At 36.4% G+C, this 21,059-nt stretch overlaps 1 protein-coding gene across 2 annotated transcripts in view; it reads left to right on the forward strand.

Moving 5' to 3' along the window:
- Window positions 1-21,059, forward strand: part of PRKD1 (protein kinase D1) — a 362,671-nt gene that overhangs the window by 334,230 nt on the left and 7,382 nt on the right. For both annotated transcript variants that reach the window (XM_033188361.1, XM_033188362.1), the window contains 3 exons: window positions 5,266-5,427; window positions 5,961-6,059; window positions 7,345-7,612. In XM_033188361.1, the coding sequence (XP_033044252.1) occupies window positions 5,266-5,427; window positions 5,961-6,059; window positions 7,345-7,612 (529 nt within the window). The remainder of the gene's footprint in view (window positions 1-5,265; window positions 5,428-5,960; window positions 6,060-7,344; window positions 7,613-21,059) is intronic.

The following is a 21,059-nucleotide window of genomic DNA, read 5'->3' on the forward strand; positions in this document are numbered from 1 at the left end:
TCTATTAGTTTTAGAGACCAGTGGGTTGTTGGAAATGAAAGAGAAGTTAGCATTTAGGATGAGCTCAAGGTTGCTGACCTAGGCAATTCACCATTCACCAAGTGAAGAAATACTAGAAGAGTAAGTTTGGGTGGAGAGCCACTGATTTCATTGTTGGACCTCTTTCATTTAAATGAACATACCCAAAAGACAATTGAATATAAGACTGTGGAATTTAGGAGATCTTACTATATCAATGTAGGTATCATCTTTAACAAGTACTTTTATAATTGTCTGTTCTCTGCAAGATGACTTTTAGTCTCTATCAGGTAAGTATAGTCTGTTTCCCTTTAATAAGGTATTAAAGTATTGTGATTTCTAAGACCATGACATGAAGCATAAAATATAAGAGACTGTAATTAGAAAATGGATAAGAAGGTATGCTCTTCTCTTGACCCTGGCAAACTGGCGGGAATGAGAGTCAACAAGGCCACTGCTTCAGTACTCTACCTCATGCCCCCACCCATTCCATTGTGTAATGGAATATTCTTCCTTCTGATCTGCATGCCATTTATAATTTAGATCCTAGGGTCATCACTTTTTTATTTAGTTTTTCTATCTCATTATGAACTAAGTCAGTTTGTTCTTTGACAGAAAATTAGTCAGAAGTCCCCGTATTAAGACTGCACTGCTCCTATAGACCTGTTGAAAAGATAGGTTGAATCTAATTCTCCTCTATCCTACCTCTCATATGTTTGAGTAGAATAATCCTAAAGATAGAAGGTGGAAACTACATATATGGAATAAATTATAAACTCTAGATTTACAATAAAGCAACAATGTTAGACTTAAAAAATATTAGTACTTAGATATCAATATTAAAGAATATCCTTTAACACAAATCAACAAATATAAATGAGAATTACATATAAACAAAAAAATTAGAATTAGTCAATTCTTTATTTTCTTGAGATATGACTTTTATAAAAGTCTTTGCTTCTAGTGACTAATTTCCATTGATTATATACACATTTTCTAGGCAACTTGGGTCAGGAGAGTTTTTGTCTTTATCTACAAATGATATTTCCTCCCAGGCTTCGAAACAACTTATATTCACCCCGTGGATATGTCATCAATCTGTTATGTGTGAATGGACACTATTTTTTCCTGTACTTGGCCAAATGTTTCATTTCCTGAAAATTAAATTACTTAAATGCAACAAACAGATGGCCAGAGAGTCCTGTAGTAGCTTGCTCTGCCATGAAATGTATCTGCATTTCTGTGGAAAGCCTGAGAAGTTGGGCAAAAATCTCTTTGCACACTACTCTGCCATAGTTGATGTTGCAGTCTTCTTGCCATTTTAAAATTATTAATAATTCTGTTACTTTGGACATTAGGAGGAAATGATTTAAAGGCTATTTCATATTTTATATGAAAAATTAAAACTGTTCATGAAAAGTCACAGGGACCACCTTGGTTGAACTTATCTTAAAGTTGTACATGAGGTATTAAAAAAATAATTACACATGAAAATAAAGAAATAAAACCTAGAACTTTTTTCTTATTTCCAGTCTTCAAATGTATTCTTAGGCTAATGACATATTCTTAACAGTGCAGTATAAGAAGTTTGACTAAATAAGACATGATCTGTGTATTCTGTTTTATTTTCTTTTGTTACTATCAAATATAAAAGCAAGTTTGGTCATTTGTTTCAATGCAAGAAAAAATAGAGTTCATAAGCAAGTGTCTATGATGACCTTGTCTCAACCATATACAATAAATGTTAAAATAAACTTGTTGTATATCAACTCTTCAGATAAAGCAAAATCACTTCGCTACTGGGAAGATTTTTCAGCTGTCATTCAATATGTACTTTGGGAAAACTGTAAAGTATAAATATGCTCATAAAAGAGCAAGGACCAAGTGAAATGAATTTAAAGTTTTCTAAGACTTCTTTTTATCAGTTGTGTATACTTGGCCTTGAGTCTGATGATTTCATTGAATATGTATTTTAAAAAATCTATATATCTAACCACATTCAAAGCCCATTATTGGGAAACAACAAAGTGTTCCCTTATCCTTTACATCAAGATGCTATTAGAGAACATTTGTAGAGCCCTTCAGAGCTGACAGTGAACATAGCACAAAATAGTTGACAATGAATGAACACTGTCATTAATCTGTCCCTTACTTTTGACTTAGAACATTCTGTAAATACCCCAATTCTGGAAATAAATAGGTATTAAAGTTCCACCCTCTGTACAGGGCACCTCCGGTCATGTTGTAGAGTAGGAAAAAGGAATAAATTGAGTGAAGGACTTAGTACCTCTAAGAACTCATGTATTGGCCAGGTGCAGTGGCTCATGCCTGCAATCCCAGCACTTTGGGAGGCCAAGGTGGGCGGATCACCTCAAGTCAGGAGTCAGACACTATCCTGACCAACATAGAGAAACCCCATCTCTACGAAAAATACAAAATTAGCCAGACGTGGTGGCGCATGCCTGTAATCCCGGCTACCTGGAAGGCTGAGGCAGGAGAGTCGCTTGAACCTGGCAGGCAGAAGTTGTGGTAAGCCAAGATTTGCCATTGCACTCCAACCTGGGCAGTAAGAGTGAAACTCCATTTAAAAAAAAGAAAAAAAGAGGAATACAGGTAGAGGAACATAAGGAATCACATCATTCAGATGATTTAATTAGGAGGGCTCCCCAGTCATTACGACTCTCCCCTCTTCTCCAGCTTTCAGAACCTAAGATCAGCAAAAGCAGCAGGCTATGCAGCTCCAACACTACTCCTGTGCTCCCTGCCCTCCCTGGGCCCCCGAGGTCACTCTCCCTTAACCTTTATCTCATCTTCTTCTTACTAGTTTTTCCTCTGCCCACACACAGAGGACACCTACCCTTTCTGTCTACTTTTGTTGCTCTGCTCCTTTCCTATTCATTGCTTCTGCTTCCCACCCATATGGCAAAGCTTAGCCATTTAAGGAAGCCAGACTCCCCAGAACACTGCCTAAGTGTTTACAGTTATATCAAATAGAAAAATAAAAGAATCAATGAAGAAGATGCTCAAAGAGGAACGTGTACTTAGTACATCTCATAGTGGACTTGTCCTAGGAGAATCAGAACTCTAGCAGAACTCATGTAATCCTTAAAGCTCATGCTATGATTATTGATTAAAAGAGGACAGCTGAGACCTTTGACAATTCAGAGGCCAGTGGTCTGTGCAGTCAGTGTGGCTTCTCTAACAGGGAAAGGCATATAAAGAAAAGGAAATGAGACAGCCTGGGGCACAAGTTGAAGTATGAGCAATGTTATCACATGTTCCATAGTGCCTATCAAACAACTGTGTATGGTCATATTAGTCTTCTCCTTAGCAACTGGCCCTCCCATAATATTCAAAGCCATCTGGATATCTGCTCTTATTTGCAAGTAGTCAGGAAAAGTAAAGTAAGAGGGTTGATAATACGAGCTTTGTGAACCCCAGCTCTCTCCATGTGCTTCAGCTCTGACCAGGAGAGAGCAACTCAGGAGGTGAGGTTTATCCAAAGTTGCCAGATTTGACCAGTTAATAGTGCAACGATTTGAAGAACAGTGACTCTAGCCCTTTAGAGGTTAAAGGCTATTAGGTAGATGTGTAGGCAAAGGCTCAGATCACATTCATAATAAACTTGCAATTCCATGGCTCTATTATGCTGTATGATTTGACCCCAAGGCATCAGAATCAAAGAGACCCGTCAGATGCCTGAGGCAGAGATCAAAATGGGCGAAGTAGAAAAAGGACTCTCTAAGAAATGACTTACCATCATCAGATCTCCTGCTAGCCATAGCCTGGTTCTATATCCAGTTGATGCCAGGCTTTCCTTGCAAGTGGTAGCGAGAGGACAACTACAACAATGTAGACTCACCCACAGCCCCTTCTGCTGCTCACCACCCAGCATCCATCTGTGAGGTTTCTGAACAGTGAGCCATTTCAGGTTTTAAATTTCATTTTACGTACAATTTTATCACTCACTGAGATTTTTTTTTCTAAAATAAAGAAGCATTTAATTTTTTTCTCTCTTCAGCTGTTAGCACATTTAAGTTAGTTCCTGCTTTTTTTGTTTAGGTAGTTTTTGTTCATGATGATTTTTTCTTCTCTTGCTCATTGGGTTAGAAGTGGAATATATAATTATTTTTGTGATGTTAGGATTTGTTGTTGTGCGGAGAAAAAAGATAAAGGTCAAATGATCAAAGGCATTTGTCGATGATCCAGAAGAGCATTCAGATTTAAGCATTATTACAAGGGATCATCTAATGCTAAGAGTAATTTTACTTGACACATGTGGCAATTAATGTGTCAAGCAAAATGCTGCTTACCATTACTAATCATTACTTTATTGTGGAAATACAGTAGTCCCTTGGTATTGGCATGGGATTGGTTCCAGAACCCCCACCCCAGATATCAAAATCCATGCATACTTACATCCCACATTTGGCTCTGCAGAACTTCCCTGGGGGAAAAGTTGGTCTTCCTTATCAGTAGGTTTTTGGATCCTGTGAACACTGTATTTTCAATCCTCACCTGGTTGTGGATGCAGAACCCACAGATACCGAGGGCCAACTGTGCTTATTGAAAAATATCCACATGTAAGTGGACCCACGCAGTTCAAATTTGTGTTTCTCAAGGATTAGCTGTATTTGTTTCGTGCTTGAAAGCCAAGCAGGTAGGATGGTATCATAGACAAAGCATAGGCTCAATTTTTTTTTTTTTTTTTTTTGCTGTTTTTATGATCTTCACTTAGTATAAAAGCTTCTGTCAAAAACTGCAGCCTCCAGTACCAGTAGCAAAGCATTTCTAAAAGGTTTTGACTAAGGTACTTTATCAGTGCATGGCCCAATGCACTACATGTATAAATTTCATCTTTACTACATTAGATTTCTACCAGTTGTATAGAAATAGCCTAGTATGCTTAGTTAGGATAATATGTTTAATATTGGGGATGATCTTAAGAAATTATAGATTTCTCAATATGGTATTCTAATTAAAACCTAATTAGCAATTCACTGTGCTAGAACTTGGATTTTTTCACATAGAAGTAATTTCACTATGCATAGAAAGTAAAGATGTATTTTTTGGAGACATTAGAATTTCAAAAATATAAGGCAGCACATGTGGAATGTAGAGGTGTTAAAAATCTTAAGTGTGGGTTTCTCTATAGCTCTAAGCTTGAACAGTTTTGTATAATCAGTGAGCTTGCCAAACAGTATCAAAAAACTCATTTTCTTCAAGTGCTTTATTTATCTTTAATAGAACCTTCATCACCCTGGTGTTGTAAATTTGGAGTGTATGTTTGAGACGCCTGAAAGAGTGTTTGTTGTTATGGAAAAACTCCATGGAGACATGCTGGAAATGATCTTGTCAAGTGAAAAGGGCAGGTTGCCAGAGCACATAACGAAGTTTTTAATTACTCAGGTAAGAAATAAATTAGAGACAGAAAAAATACAATATGTAATATCAAGTGTTATCACTGTTTAACCACAGCTTTCTAGCCTTTGTTGTTTAGTCCCTACTTCCAGTCTAAACTACACTGGCTTTGTAGTGGCTTTATTGTATTATGTGATTTATATCTATATTAATCAGACTCTACAGTATACCAAATTAGTAACATGTTTGCAGGTCCATGTATTCACACTTTTCGTGAAAATTTAAAATGTACATTGGTTTAGTTTTGGTTCTTTGAGAATATTTAAAAATGGATGTCCCTGTTAGATGTAGGTCTTTTATCTACATTTGTCTTGGCTGCTGTATGAATACCATCATATGATAATTTTTTCATTGAAATTTCTTTAGAAACCTATGTTAATCTAGCTCATTTCAGTGTCTTTAACATAAAGAAATTTGAATGTTCATTGTCAATTTTTTTTTTTGGACTTTTAACTGGTAGAAGACATTTTGAAATTAATAAACTGGAATGAAATTATTTTGGTGATTTTTCTTCTTTATAGATACTCGTGGCTTTGCGGCACCTTCATTTTAAAAATATCGTTCACTGTGACCTCAAACCAGAAAATGTGTTGCTAGCATCAGCTGATCCTTTTCCTCAGGCAAGTATAAAAGCCTCTCTCAGCAAAAAGCCAGTTGACAGCATCACTGGCTTCCATGTGGCATCTTGTCACCTTCCATTTTTCCCTTAAAACCTTTATTTGTTGCAAGTGTTTTCTATTCATTTTTATCCATTTGTTACCTTCCTTTACCTTTGGGACTATGGCCTTGTGGTTTTTTGGTGAAGCCAGCCTAATTATATACAGAAGTTCCTTCTCATTATGCCTTTTGGCTTTTCTAGAAGTGGCCTGAGTGACAACACTTGAGAGTCCCAGAGATGTTACTAGCTCACTAATGAGCAAGATATTAAACCTCACTGTTGTTCTCAAGGACAAGGGCAAAACTTTTTTCCTTTCCTCAACTTAGAGAGTGGGAAACCAGCTATCTCTGCAGGGAATTATAGATCCGAAGTGACCTGACTGAGATGACTGTCCTGCCTCGCTTCCCTAACACCTTCCGGTCCTGCCTATATATGTGCCAGTGCAGAGCTAATTTTGAGGATTATTGTGGATGATATGACACATCTTTGTACTTATCCTTCATCTTCTACTCGTAATAAGCCCTTGAGTGAAGGTCATCGCTTCCCTGATTTGCATAACGCTTTCATGCCTTGTATACAATATTACCCACTTCTGAGTACACTTACCTTCTTCATATTTGTCTCTCGGGTTTTGGAGAAGGAAGACTGTTTTTTGTTTTTTTTGTTTTTTTTCCATTTATTTTTATTTTTTATTTATTTATTTATTTATTTATTTATTTATTTTTATTTTCAGACAGAGCACTCTGTTGCCCCAGGCTGGAGTGCAATGGTGCAGTCTCAGCTCACGGCAACCTCTGCTTTGCAGACTCAATCAATCCTCCCACCTCAGCCTCCCGAATAGCTGGGACTATAGCCACACACCACTATGCCGGGCTAATTTTTAAACTTTTTGTAGAGATGGGGATCTCTCTATGTTGCCTAGACTGACCTTGAACTCCTGTCCTCAAGCAATCCTCCTGCCTTAGCCTCCCAAAGTGTTAGGATTACAGGCATGAGCCACTGCACCCTGCCAAGGGAGACTGTTTAGATGATATTTTTATGAATGAAAACATACTTTTGTATCACTACATAAACCACTGTCTTCAGATACCTAAAATGGAAAAATAGCTATTACTTTAAGAAATCCATATCATTTAATGTAAAGGTAAAGTATTTAAAATATTATGGTTGTATCTGGTGAACATGAACTAAGACACACACACACACAATTGCGAACAGAGTATTTCTGCAAATTCTTTTATCAACAGGTGAAACTTTGTGATTTTGGTTTTGCCCGGATCATTGGAGAGAAGTCTTTCCGGAGGTCAGTAGTGGGTACCCCAGCTTACCTGGCTCCTGAGGTCCTAAGGAACAAGGGCTACAATCGCTCTCTCGACATGTGGTCTGTTGGGGTCATCATCTATGTAAGCCTAAGTGGCACATTCCCATTTAATGAAGATGAAGACATACATGATCAAATTCAGAATGCAGCTTTCATGTATCCACCAAATCCCTGGAAGGAAATCTCTCATGAAGGTAATATCTTCCATTCAAAAATGACAATGATCTAATCCTTATGTGTTTATGTTATTAAATTAATTTAATTGTAAATTATTAACTTGATAAATGCTCGTTGTAAAGTGCCCACCAGAGTGGAAACACAAAGACATGAATTAATTTGGGTGGGACACGTACATATAACAGAAATTGGGTTATATATAATAAGAAGTAAGTGAACAACCAGAGAGAATGTATTTTGGCACATTTCATTAGAACTTATAAATATTTATACCTTAATATAATGGTAATAATGAATCATTAGTAAAGACTTACTTGTATGTGCCTAGTTCTGTGTTAAAAACTTTTCAACTGTTGTCAACACAAGAATGTTATGATATTGATATTTTAATGATCATATTACATATATTAGTATACCAAGTTCTTTGTCTACTGATTTTCTCTCTGTGGCATTAAAATACGTGTAATATTTTACCTGGCCATTCCCCTGGAATTTTTAGGTTATTTCTCTATGTTTAGTATTAGAACATCCTGATGTATCATTCCTATATATATCTCTGATGATTTCTTTAGAATAGATTACCTTGGCAATGTTGCATTGTTTAGAGTTATATTCTTAATAATCACTTCCTTCTTCTTAAAGGAAAAAAGATTGTTTAAAATAAATTGCAGGGGCTGACAGGGCAGAAAAAGTGACTCATTCAATACTTCGGAAAGGAGTTCCTCTGTTAACATACACTGGAGTGTATTTAATTCTCATAAAAATTCCATAAGATAGGTGTTACTATGGTGGCTATATTTCAGGTGTGGATCATGAGGTCAGAGGTTTGAGACCAGCCTGGCCAATATGGTGAAACCCTGTCCCTACTAAAAATACAAAAATTAGCTGGTCATGGTGGCATGCACCTGTAGTCCCAGCTACTCAGGAGGCTGAGGCAGGAGAATCACTTGAACCCGGGAGGCGGAGGTTGCAATGAGCCGAGATTGCACCACTACACTCTAGCCTGGCAACAGAGTGAGACTCTGTCTCAAAAAGAAAAAAAAAAAGAGAGAGAGAGAAGTGACACCACTAGTCAAATTACAAAGCTAGTAAGTAGCAGGGGCACAATTCATACCCAGGTAGTCTGAACATACTTCCTTTCACTAGTAGCCCTACTTCTTTTCTAGTTTACCGGCAATATCTCATTCTAGGCTCATTCTGTTAGTTCGGACGTTCACCATGTAAAAAGGCTAGTACATTTGTAAACATCTCTTATGTGATGTCTGTTACTGCATATGTTGGTATAGATATGAGAAAAGAATGTATAAACTGCCTAGGAGAAATTAAGTTCTTAGACTGCTATTGGTATTAAATGCCAAGAGCTATCCATTATCAGAGCTTTAAGTTACCATTAGCAACAACCTTTAACATCCTCTAATTAGTTGTAAATCATAGGTAGATGGATATATCTTAAAGGAAACTGTGGCCTACAAAAGAACTACCATGTTTGCCAAAGGAATAATTAAACATTTTTCACAATTCAACAGAGATGAAAAGTAAAGTGTAATTATGTTTCTTTCTCAGGAGACAGAATTGTCAAATAACCTTGTGACCCTTGTTAGGAAACATTACATCTAAATAGAGCTAACCATTATGCCTGATATTGCTCATTCAGAGATCCAGCAAAATAAGTTGATCCTGTTATCAGAACGCAAATCTGGAATACCACTGAAGCCAATCAGACACTTTCCTGTTCTACAGGGATTGGGCGTTGGGGAAATAACCTTCACGTTTTTAAACCCTTTTTCTTGGAGTAGTGGAACAAATGATGCCCCTCTCTCTGCTTTTGTGAAAATTTGACTTGCTATATAGCTATAGCCTATCCAGACAAAACCTATTCAGGCCAGAAATGAACAGTTACAAATTATGAACTTTTAATTATCACTAGTAATAGACACCAGAGGACTAGATATCAAAGGCCCAGGAAACACTTGCTGGGAAACCACAATACACGTACACAGTAGGTAATACAAAAGTAGAGGACAGAACATCAGATGTGCTTCACAGAACTTGAATGTTAGTTGGGGAGACGAGTTATGTGATGTTGGATAAAATGATAATTTATTTCCTTGAATTGTTACCTAGGTGGAAAATCAGGGCCTCCAAGTTCAGGGGAAGGAGAATCACTGTGGACTTTACCAGTTAGGACTCCACTTTCAGAGGAGATAGAATTTAGGCCAGTCAGTGAAGAATGGAAAGAAAGAGACATAGCATTTTAGCGAGAGGGAATTATACAGGATAATTCAAAAGGCATTTATATTTGACTAGGAAGTACACATTTTACTTGGCTATGGAAATGTCTAAGCACTAAAAATTTCCTACCACTCAGATGAAGTGATATGGAGACCAGCTCAGATGGGAGATAGAACCCTCACTTTTCCAAATGACTCAGTACCTCCTTATGGCTCACTCTTGCCTTTGAGGCACAGGCATTATACTGTTTGCGAACTAAAGCTCTGGATGGCAAAAAAAGTTATCTAGCTGCTGATGTATGCATAGAACTCATGCTTGAATATAGAGAAAAGTTAGTTAAATTACATCATAATATCAGTTAAGGTGTCACAAAAGTAGTTATTGGCCCAGGTTCTATCCTATTATCGTATTGAGAACAAATAATTCCATCATTAGAAGTTATAATGGAGTTGAGACCAAATAATTTTAATTTTAAGCTTGTAGGACCTGACAAACACACCAGCAAAACTATTAATAGTATCTGGCACAGGGTGGTCACAACTGATATTAGATTAATTTTTAGTCTCAGGATACTTTAAACCACACCGGAAACACTAAGAATCCAGATCCGGGGAAATAAAAACCCAAGCACCTCCATGATTTTGACAAAGATAAAATGTCAACAGTCAAGTAGTTTGAGATAGAGGGTCCTATCTGCCATTCTGAGTAGTCATCACTTACCTTCTTTGGGCTTCAGTTCCTCATCTGTAAAATGGGAAATGATTCCCGCCTACATAATGAGGTTTTAACAAAGACTGAATGAGATAAAGGTTATGAAAGGCATCTGTAAAGGCAGGCGTGGGGTGAGCCAAGAATTTGCATCAGAAGGAAGACAGCAGAACACTAAGCACTTGCCCTGGCTGGTAACCAAAAATTGATTGTATCGTTTTAGAAACGATGTGCAGGATTCCTTAGTGTTCTTTGGACATATTGCTAGTTGTAATGTATTTTTTTTTCCTGGTATGAAAAAGCAAAAGAAAATGTTGTAAGATAGGATCTTATTAACATGCATAGATGTGTCAGAATTACAAATTTCTTTATTATGTATTTTTTCTGTTATTGTAGATGTTGACTTGATATAATATGATACCTATATATTGGGGTGCTTGAGTAGTCGTTGCACTGCTTGATCCTCACAGCAATCCTCTGATAAGTGATTTGCTTTGGTATCTGCATTAGAGAGAACCCAGAGAGGTTTCATGACCTTGGAATCAAGGGCTTAGACTGGAAATCATTTATAATTTGTCTCCATTCTTTACACTATACATTGTTGTATACCAAAAGGGTGCTTATTTCTTATGGCTTGATATTTAGGAACTTACAGAAATATTTTGCTCATTAATTATTCCTGCTAAGATGATTTAATACGCTGAGTACTGGCATTCTGGATATATGCCTGTTAATACTTTATCAATGAATTAACAGGACTCTTGTGTTTACATAACAGAAACCTGTCTCTAACTTAGGCAAATAAGATACTTTATTGGCTCATGCAACTGGGAAGTCCAAAAGATAAACCTCTGATTCAGCTAGATCTTAAAGCTCAAGTGTAATTGTTTCGCCATCTCTCACCTCTGCTTTACTTTAAGATGACTTCTTAAAGCAATGATACCCTAGCAGCTCCAAGCTTATGTGCTGCTTATTGTCCATGAATCAGAATGGAAGAGGGATCATCTCTCCATAGCTGTAGGGTCTCTGGAAGGGGCACTGATTGGCTATGGTTAACTCCCTTAATACCCAGGGAACAATCATTCAGCAGCCCCAGGAGCCTGGCTCTGATTGGCCATATGGGTGATGATGACAACCTCCAGGTGGAGGAAGGAAGTTCCTGCAGGGAAAAGATGGTAGGCTAAAAACAATCACAAAAGCATTAACAGATGTCCTTTATAAAAATAGATGTTTTGGGTGCAAAATAAGGTATGACTTGAAAAATGAGAGACAATTTGAAGAAAACTTACCAAATCGTGTTTCCAGTAAAATGGAGATAGTGAAATTAATTAAATGATGAAAGAAAAAATATGAATAGCTCACACTTTTACAGCATTTGCCTTGTAACCAGGCACTATTCTAAACACTACATATGTGAATTTGTTTAATCACCCCAGCCTTTGAGTATTTACTCAAAGGATTGTTTTATTATTGTTTGCATTTTGAAGATTAGGTAATGCAGGCATAGAAGGTTAAGTAGCTTGTCTGGGTTGGGCCAGGGTACAAATCCTGTCTGCTGGCCCCAATGCAGATGCTCTTATGCAGGATATTGACATCCTCTTGATTATCTTTCTAATGGATTTAGCCATGCTGTCACATTAAATTTTTAAAATGCTTTCACAGGCATAGAGCTAGAGTAGTAACACGAATTTTAATAATTTCTAAAAGTACTGGGAAATAGGATCACACTGTGATAAAGAACTGAGTTGTGAGCTGTACCATTTAGTATCTTGGTGATCTCATCCACATTACTTGTTCTCTTAGGTCTCAGTTTTCTTTTCTGATATGATGATGCTAATTCCTACCTTACTGGGTTATTGTAAGTATTAAATGAGATTGTGCTGGAAACTGCTTAGCACAGTGATTGGCATGTCTATATTAGTTTAAATATTGATCATTTGCCATGTCCCAGTCACTTTACAGTCTTTTCTTCTGTCTATCTGTATGTATGTATTTAGTTTTTTATAAATGTAAGCATTCTTATATATAGAACTACAATTGTGTATAAAGATATATAACTGAATGCATTTATGTATAACTTACTATAGTTAAGTAATATAAATTATTATAAAATAAATACATTATAAACAATATATAACAAAGTACATACATACATCATATATATAGTTATGCATATATAACTATATAAAAATGCATGCATACAAATGAAACATTCCAGCATGAATTATATGTTTACAAACAGTTGCACAAAAGGAGAGTCTAGCTCATCATGGGGAAAGAGTGTGGGAACTTTTCAGTCTATCCTAAGGCAGTATTGTATGTTCTACCATATTTCATTTCATCATTATGGCCGTGTCAGTGGTCATTTGTTATCATCCAGTATATCCCTCACTACCCATCAGTAATTAGACATGGCCTTGCCTCATCTCCAACTTTATCTCATACCGGGTTAGGCTTAGTGGTCAACACATTCATTTTGTTACCTTTCTGGGTTCCTTGAAAGAACTTGTGTGCCTATTTTTAAACATTCGCTTTAAATTTACTTTATCTGTGGAAAGGGCAGCTCAGTATCACGTTAACATATTTTTAGATGACCAGGTACAACTAAGGAGAATTGCACCTTATCGTTTATCAGCATGCCCCTCCTTTATCATGTTTTTAAAAACAAGAACAAGAAATAGATCAAGATATCCCTCATGTGTGTAGTGTCTGGCATGTCATAAGGGTAAATCCCAGACAGTGCTAAAAACCTCAGAAAATTGCAAGCAAGACTCAGTCTGTGACTTAAGAAGTAGGTCGCAGGGGTGTGGAGCTTAAAAATTCAAAATGGAAAAACTAGCTATTACTCAAAACAAGAATATTTGTAAGGCAGGAGATTTCTAATAATTTTGCCAAAGAGCCTCTTTGATAATTTGTTTGTTTTAAACAACCTGTCATGGCCTAGCTATAGATCTATAGCAGGCATTTTTTAACTTTAGCATGCCAGCAGTTAATTAGAGGAGCTATTTAAAAATGGAAGTTCCCAGGCTCCACCCCCTTAAACTGCTGTTCTGTACTGACAGCATAAGAAGTCCATGGTCCATGGATTACCCTTTCAAAACTGCTGCTCTGGAGCCCAGATACCCTGAAATAACCTAGAACTCTAAAACAATTTTGAATTAAGTTTCTGATATTCAAAGTTAGATACATTATAAAATTTATAAAATCATTTATAAATTTCTGTCATTTCTAAAATATTTTTGTATCTATATCATCTTTATCAGATATACAATATCAGGACATGTAACTTGTTCAAAATGTCAAATATATTCTAGTACAGATTGCCACGAAAATAGTGAGAATACAGAAAAAAGCACAAGTATCTTTTGTCAGGAATAAAGAAGAAACAACTATAAACTCCAGGGAAGTACAAAAAGTTTTATAACAAAGTTGTGTACAATAAAGATGCAACTAATATATGTGTCATGATTTTAAGCAATTAAAGGAATGTAGGGGCTGGACATGGTAGCTCATGCCTGTAATCCCAGCACTTTGGGAGGCCAATGCGGGCAGATCACCTGAGGACAGGAGTTCAAGACCAGCCTGGCCAACATGAAAACCCCATCTCTACTGAAAATAACAGAAATTAACCAGGCGTGGTGGCACGCACCTGTAGTCCCAGCTACTCGATAGGCTGAGGCGGGAGAATCGCTTGAACCCAGGAGGTAGAGGGTGCAAGTGCCTCTGCACTCCAGCTTGGGCGACAGAGCCAGACTCTTGTCTCAAAAAGTAAATAAATAAGTGGAATAAAGGAATGTAGGACAAGAGAATCTCTTTAATACTTAAATTCTCCTTTGGGTATAGGTTTAAAGATTTGGGGTTACAGGCTATAGGAGGTAAGGGTTATAACCTAGAATTTATCAGTTAATAATTATATATAAATTACTCCACATATTGCTTATTAATTTTGTTTTATATGACCTGTAAACCAAGCATGTCTGAGTTAACTATAATTATGCAAAAGAATATGAATAATGAAACTTCTACAACACTAGGAATAAGGAAACGAAGAAGTGAAGAGAGCCATAAGAGCTCTCACATCCACCGAGTTCATAATGGGATTCTGCCAAAGTAAATGAGTGGTGTTATGTGTGTTTATGTGTATCATTTAACGTAAAATTTAACCATCAAAGCTTAAAGTTTTTAGTAACTATCACATAGATTAGCTAATATCCTCCATACTGTGTGCCAGGCACTATTCTAAGTTACAAAGGTGGCCAGTACTATAATTTAACATATCTAAATTATTTGGGAGAAGGAGGAAAACAATAAGATAGGAAAAACTGGAATGAAATTATTCATCTGTGATGGAAAGAAATCACATTTTTTCAAAGTGGTTCTTCTCAAACTATCTGTGATAAAGACCGGTTTTATTTCAATTTCTAAACATATGGACCAGTACTTTGTAAAATGTATTTAAAATGTGACAGCAATGTTAAATAGCTATAAAAATTTCCAAAGACTTAGTCTCACTTTATATACTTATCTCATCATTGATTGATTACAAACAATTCAGACCAGCACTGATTCCTAGATCACTTTGAGCAGCACTAGTTTAGGGTCAATGAAACAAGTATAGAAGATACTGCATTTATTATATAGAGGTATGGAGCTAATTAGAAGAAGAGTTTTAAATATTTAAAATAGGTAGTCTCTAGAAAGCAGGTCCAATAATGAGATATAAGATTTTTTTTTTTTTTTGCTTTTGTATATGTCTTACTGATTTAGATCTTTTATCAGGTGCATGCAATAACTTTCATTAAAAAACTAATAAAAGGGCATGACATGAAAGATAAATGGAGTAAATAGACTACAACCTTTTGTAGAACACTAATTCTTCCATGTATGGTCTGAAAGGTGTCTAAACTTTGAAATAAATAATGTATAATATTTATATATAAATATTCACTCAGGAGCTGTAGGATTACAGTTCTTTTTCTATAATCGCTGCAGTGTGACTGGGCAGTTGAAGAAAGATGCAATCTTCAGTCACTCAACTATCATGTCCATACAAAGAAGAATAGTCAAGTGTGAAGGTCAAATGAATTCTGTCTTCGTACATTCCTTTATTTGCTCAGAATTTTAACACACATCGTAAATGATTTTTCCCTACAGCTGACTTGATTACATAGCTGTTGTTTTCCACAGAATTTGTTCTTAGAGGAAAAGAAATGACACAGATAACCAAGCGATACGAATTGTATAATTGGTGAAGTGAGATATAATTTGCTTCAGTGCAAGTCGTTTCACTAGGAAAATGATGACAGACCTGTAGCGATGGATTGGAAAGCATTTGTTAGAGTAATAGTACATTTCCATTATCAAATTGAATTGATGTGTTCAATTAGAGATACACAGTAAATTTGAGGAAGATTAGTAATGGGCCATGAAGATTCCCAGAGAAGTTGCTATTTTTTTCCTTCTGAGTTTTGATATTTCTTTATATGCCATTAGAGAGGCAAGCAGGCAGTAATCAACACAGAGGCAGCCTCGGAAATTGTCTCACAATGAGCCCCCGACCCCTGCAGACAAAAGATTATTTTCTGTGTTCTCAGGTGAAGTCTGAAGAAGCACCTATTCCCGAGTCACCTGCTGAGTTGTTTCTGCTCAGCTTCAGAGTCACATGGTTAGTCGGTATTCTCAGGAATTGAGACCAGACAGGAAGCCTTGACATTTGGTGACACACACACACACACACACACACACTTTAGGTTTAATGCAAAGGCATAGGAAATGCCTTTAGTGCATCATAATTGTGATGATGCAAACAGCTACGCAAGTTCCTTCCACTTGTGTGCTCTGGCAACCTCCATGGTAGTATTTATGCTTCTTTTTCCCGATAAGCACAGCTATAATTTATTCTTCCAATTGGTCTCAATCCTCAACTATAGAATATAGAATAATACATGGTATCTCAAGGCATAGATATACCACTAAATTTATCAAGGCATCTTAATTTTATTTAAAATATTTTTGCCATTCAACTTGGTAAATTCAAATAAAATTGGTCACAAGTGTGTTTTTCTCTAGAAATTGGAGATTGAAAAATACAGCCAGTACAAACACAAAGCAAAGCTAAATAAAAGCCTAGCACCATTACCACATGGTATGTTTTCAAAATCCAACAGTGTTCCAGAACGCTAAACACTTAAGTTGGAAGTAGCACTTTGCCATGAAAAGGAACCAGCTGTAGGTCCCTCTTTCACAACATATTGTTCAAAACAAAAAAATAACCCCATTGAAAATAAGGCTCGGGTAGATGAGACCCAGAAATCCAATGGTACGAGAAACAAAAGAAAGACAATTGTCATTTTAATAATTAAACTGTGTTTGTAACAGTTTATGAGCCTTGCAGATCCAGCGAGCCTGCTGAATATTTATGAATAGATTGATTTGTCAACATATTAACACACTGTCAGACATAACGGCATGGAGGAGAGGCGAGGAGACTAGCCAGTGAACTGCTTAAAAATGCTGACTGGTTGCCAGGAAATTTAATCAGAATTGATAAAGTGACTTATGGAGGTCAGAATCTCCAATGGGGTTTAACATTCTAAACAATCTCAAGATTCTGGAATTAATTATGTTTAATTTTAATAAAAGAATATTAATTTTATACAATTAGTAAGAACTTTACAATTATGAGCCAAAGGCATACAATGCTTTGAAAAATATCTACCAGTAGAGTGATTTTTTTACATATATACGTATGTATACATATTTCAAAATCCAAATAAGGTAATATCTGCAAAGCCTGTCCCATTAGGAAAAGAATCATTTATTTTGATAGCAAGTAATATACAGTTAATGAGATTTTCTCTAACAAATGATATATATAGAGAGAAACTGCTCAGAGGTTTTAGCAAGCACATTGGCACTGTAAATGCTCAAAATTGGCTACTTATTTGCCATTCAAAATAGAAATACTTCCTGTATATTTCAGTTACAAAGTTAAAGTTTCACTTCTGAATGTACATCATAGTTTAGCTGAAATATATAACACCTGACTATGTGTGGAGATGTCTGAATAGAAGATCAACAAAGGTTAAATATTCTGTAAGTTTGCTTTCTTCCATAACAACAAAGAATAATGCTTCAAAATAAAATCTTATCTAACCCCTATATTGCTCCCAAGTGCCAACCCACTGAGTAATTATCTAGAATATTATTAAATTGTTCTAGTGATGGAAAATACACAATTTCATGAGCAGCCCAGTTTCTTTTTAATCTGACCCCAAAACAATGAACAAAATTGTTCATGTATTTATACACACTGATAGAACAAACCCAAACCCTTTCCAAATAAAGATTCATCTCAGAGGTTTGAAAGCAGTCATCATGGCTCCCCTAGCCTTCTCTTCTCCTGCACAACTCAGTTTTTTATATTCACCCTCCTGTTCACTGTGGCAGAAGCACTCTCTGCTTTATCTACGTTCTCTTATAGTCAAACCTCAGGACTGATCTGACTTGAGGGTCAGTAAGTCTAATTAAGAGTAAAGTGGGCCAGGCATGGTGGCTCACGCCTGTAATAACAACACTTTGGGAGGACGGGGCGGGCAGATCGCCTGAGATCGGGAGTTCGAGACCAGCCTGATCAACATGGAGAAACCCCATCTCTACTAAAAATACAAAATTAGCCAGGTGTGGTGCCTGTAATCCCAGCTACTCAGGAGGCTGAGGCAGGAGAATTGCTTGAACCCTGGAGGCAGAGATTGCGGTGAGCCAAGATGCCATTGCACTCCAGCCTGGGCAACAAGAGCAAAACTCTGTCTCAAAGACAGAGAGAGTAAAGTGAAACTACTACTTCCCTCATTACAAAGTACACATTTCTGTTAGCACAACATAAAATAACATTTGATTTGGGTATAATAAATAAACTCATACTGAGTTTACTGTGGATTTAAAACCCAGAATTCATTCTTACATATATTCTTGATAAGCCAGATTTTCCAATTCTGTACTTAGTCCTTTTGAGGAGACTGAGAGAGAAGGACCTAAATAGAGGACATAGTTTCAATTGTCTCCTTTAAGTTATTTACTAGCATGGCCCATTGCTCCAGTCTGTAGTTATTGGGATATTATTTGTGTAATCCAACTTGTTTGCTCTTCATGTTGGCAACTTCTGAGCAGAAGTTATGTTTAAACTCTTCTATCTCTTCTTTCCAGATACTGAACAAGATGGAGCTGAGGACAGATACCTCTATGATTAGATAGTTTTCTGTATATTTATGTCCATCTATTCAGGGGCCCTTTGGGCAATATTAAGCCAGTTTTTAACCACTATCAATATTCTCATACCTCTAGCTCCTTGCTACTCAAAATGTGGTCTAAAGTCCAGCAATATAGGATTGCCTAGTAGCCATTAAAATACAGACTATCAGACCCCACCTCAGAACTACCGAATCAGGATCTTCAGTTTAAGATCTCTTAACTATTTTTCATATGTATGTAGAAGTCAGAGAAACACTGCTTAGCACAGTCATGCTCAACTCTAGCTGCACACACTTGAGGCACTTCTACAAATACTGATACAAATATCAATATCGTCTCCTAAAGATTTTCACTTGACCTTTGGTTTGAGTATCAGTATTTAAAAATAAAACTTCCCAAAGGATTTTAGTGTGCAATCCATTAAAACGAACATTGTAAAATAAACATAATCTGCATGGCAGTTACTGTCAGCGTCATTATGATTTTCTAAAAGAAGTCACTGATCTTATGATCTGTTATATTTTGTAAGGTTGTAATGCCCTACCATCCAGAAATATTTTTAGCCAAATTATGCAAACCATATGCATAGTTCATTAAAATGAAACAAAGTCCAATATGAACACGATCAGCGTAATATAAATATATTTTGATTTCTTCTTTAAAGTTTGAATCAATTGGGCTTCAGTTTGGAGGCTGCTGTATGGTTGTGTTTAAACAATTTATGATTTTCAAGATCATATCCCCAGTTTTCAGGAGGAAATGAAATTGGATGAAAAGCAAAGGAGTAACCATTGATAGAATAACTTTCTACAGAGGAAAGAACTGAAAAAGGAAAGATGCCGAATAGAGTCTCTAAAGGTCTTGCACTTCATTGGATTCCAGTAATTGACTCCGGAGCGAGTGAGATGATGATTTCCAGTGGCCTTGTTTGCTGCCGGCAGCCTCTGGTTTCAGTCCCTGAGAGGAGCGTCCCAGTTAGTGTTGCTGAGCAACAGCATGCTGAGTTGAGAGCTGGAATGTGAAGGGTTGCAAAACGATTTTTAAAATAAACACACAACTTCCCATCAGCATGAAGCAAGCCAAAGGGAGAGAAGTACTAAGCACTACACTGTGACAGGCAGTGAGGCAGAATTGAAAGGGAAAAAGAAAACACTTGCCTAAAGGCAAGGAGCTTGAAGGTTGATTGGCAATGGCTCTATCACCAGAATGATTGTTCTCATCTGGTTTCTATTTTGAAAAGATACCTGAATAATTTGTGGTGGAGAGAAGTCAGGGAAAAATGTACTGTGTCTTGACAAAAGAGATCAGCCTTGAGGTTTCACAGGTGATTTCCTGCCTGAAAAATACACATTGTAAAATAAACATAATCTGCATGGCAGTTCCTCTAAGCATCATTCTGATTTTCCAGAAGAAGTCACTGATCTTATGATCTGTTGTGTTTTGTAGAGTTGTGACGCCCTACCATCCAGAAATATTTTTAGCCAAAATATACAAACCATATGCATACAATATGGGTATTGAAATTTAGAGCTAAGAAAATGGCTATTTAAATTTCTGATTAATGTATTCAGTCTACTAAATGCTACTTAGCAAGCATTTTTCTAATGCATTGTAGTTCAAATATATTTTACTTAAAATATTTATAAAACTTACGTGCAAAAAAATGAGTACCCAATCTGTGTGACCTTAAAGGAGCTAAAATCTAATGATGAGAGTGTGGGGAGATAGCCATGTATTGAAATAATAAAAGAAAATAAAATGGGAAATGGAACATGATTGAAAGGTGTGACCTGGGGAACCTATTAAGAATTTAAGCATGTCCAGTTACAGTCTTTTTGTAGAGTTTTCTGCAAGCTTTGGATGCCTTTCAGTTTAGCCATAATAATGACACCTGCAAATCTACCTTCTGCATACAAAGAACCTGTTGTGTCCACACACTTGGTATTTGCCTTAAAATGGAGAATGACTGCAATCTAGTTTGTGCAACTTCAAATATAATTCTGTATTTTGTTGTTATTTTTAGAAAAATATTGAATCTATATCATATTCTGATAGAATGCTCCTTTTCATCTTAAAACATAAAGCCCTCTGCACCTGCATATGCCATTTAATTTTGTCTTTGTTCAGGTATCCTTGTGCACCTAGCAAATAGGCTACACAGACTTCAGCTATCCTAATATCTGCTGAAAGTCCCATTCTGCTAGAAGAGAATGTTTGATAAAATTTTCTCTTTGCTTTCCTGACATTTTTGTCTCTAAACTGATAGGGCAAGGA

Source organism: Trachypithecus francoisi, unplaced genomic scaffold (assembly GCF_009764315.1).
Source record: "Trachypithecus francoisi isolate TF-2019V2 unplaced genomic scaffold, Tfra_2.0 Lachesis_group3, whole genome shotgun sequence".
In the NCBI taxonomy this organism is placed as follows: Eukaryota; Metazoa; Chordata; class Mammalia; order Primates; family Cercopithecidae; genus Trachypithecus; species Trachypithecus francoisi.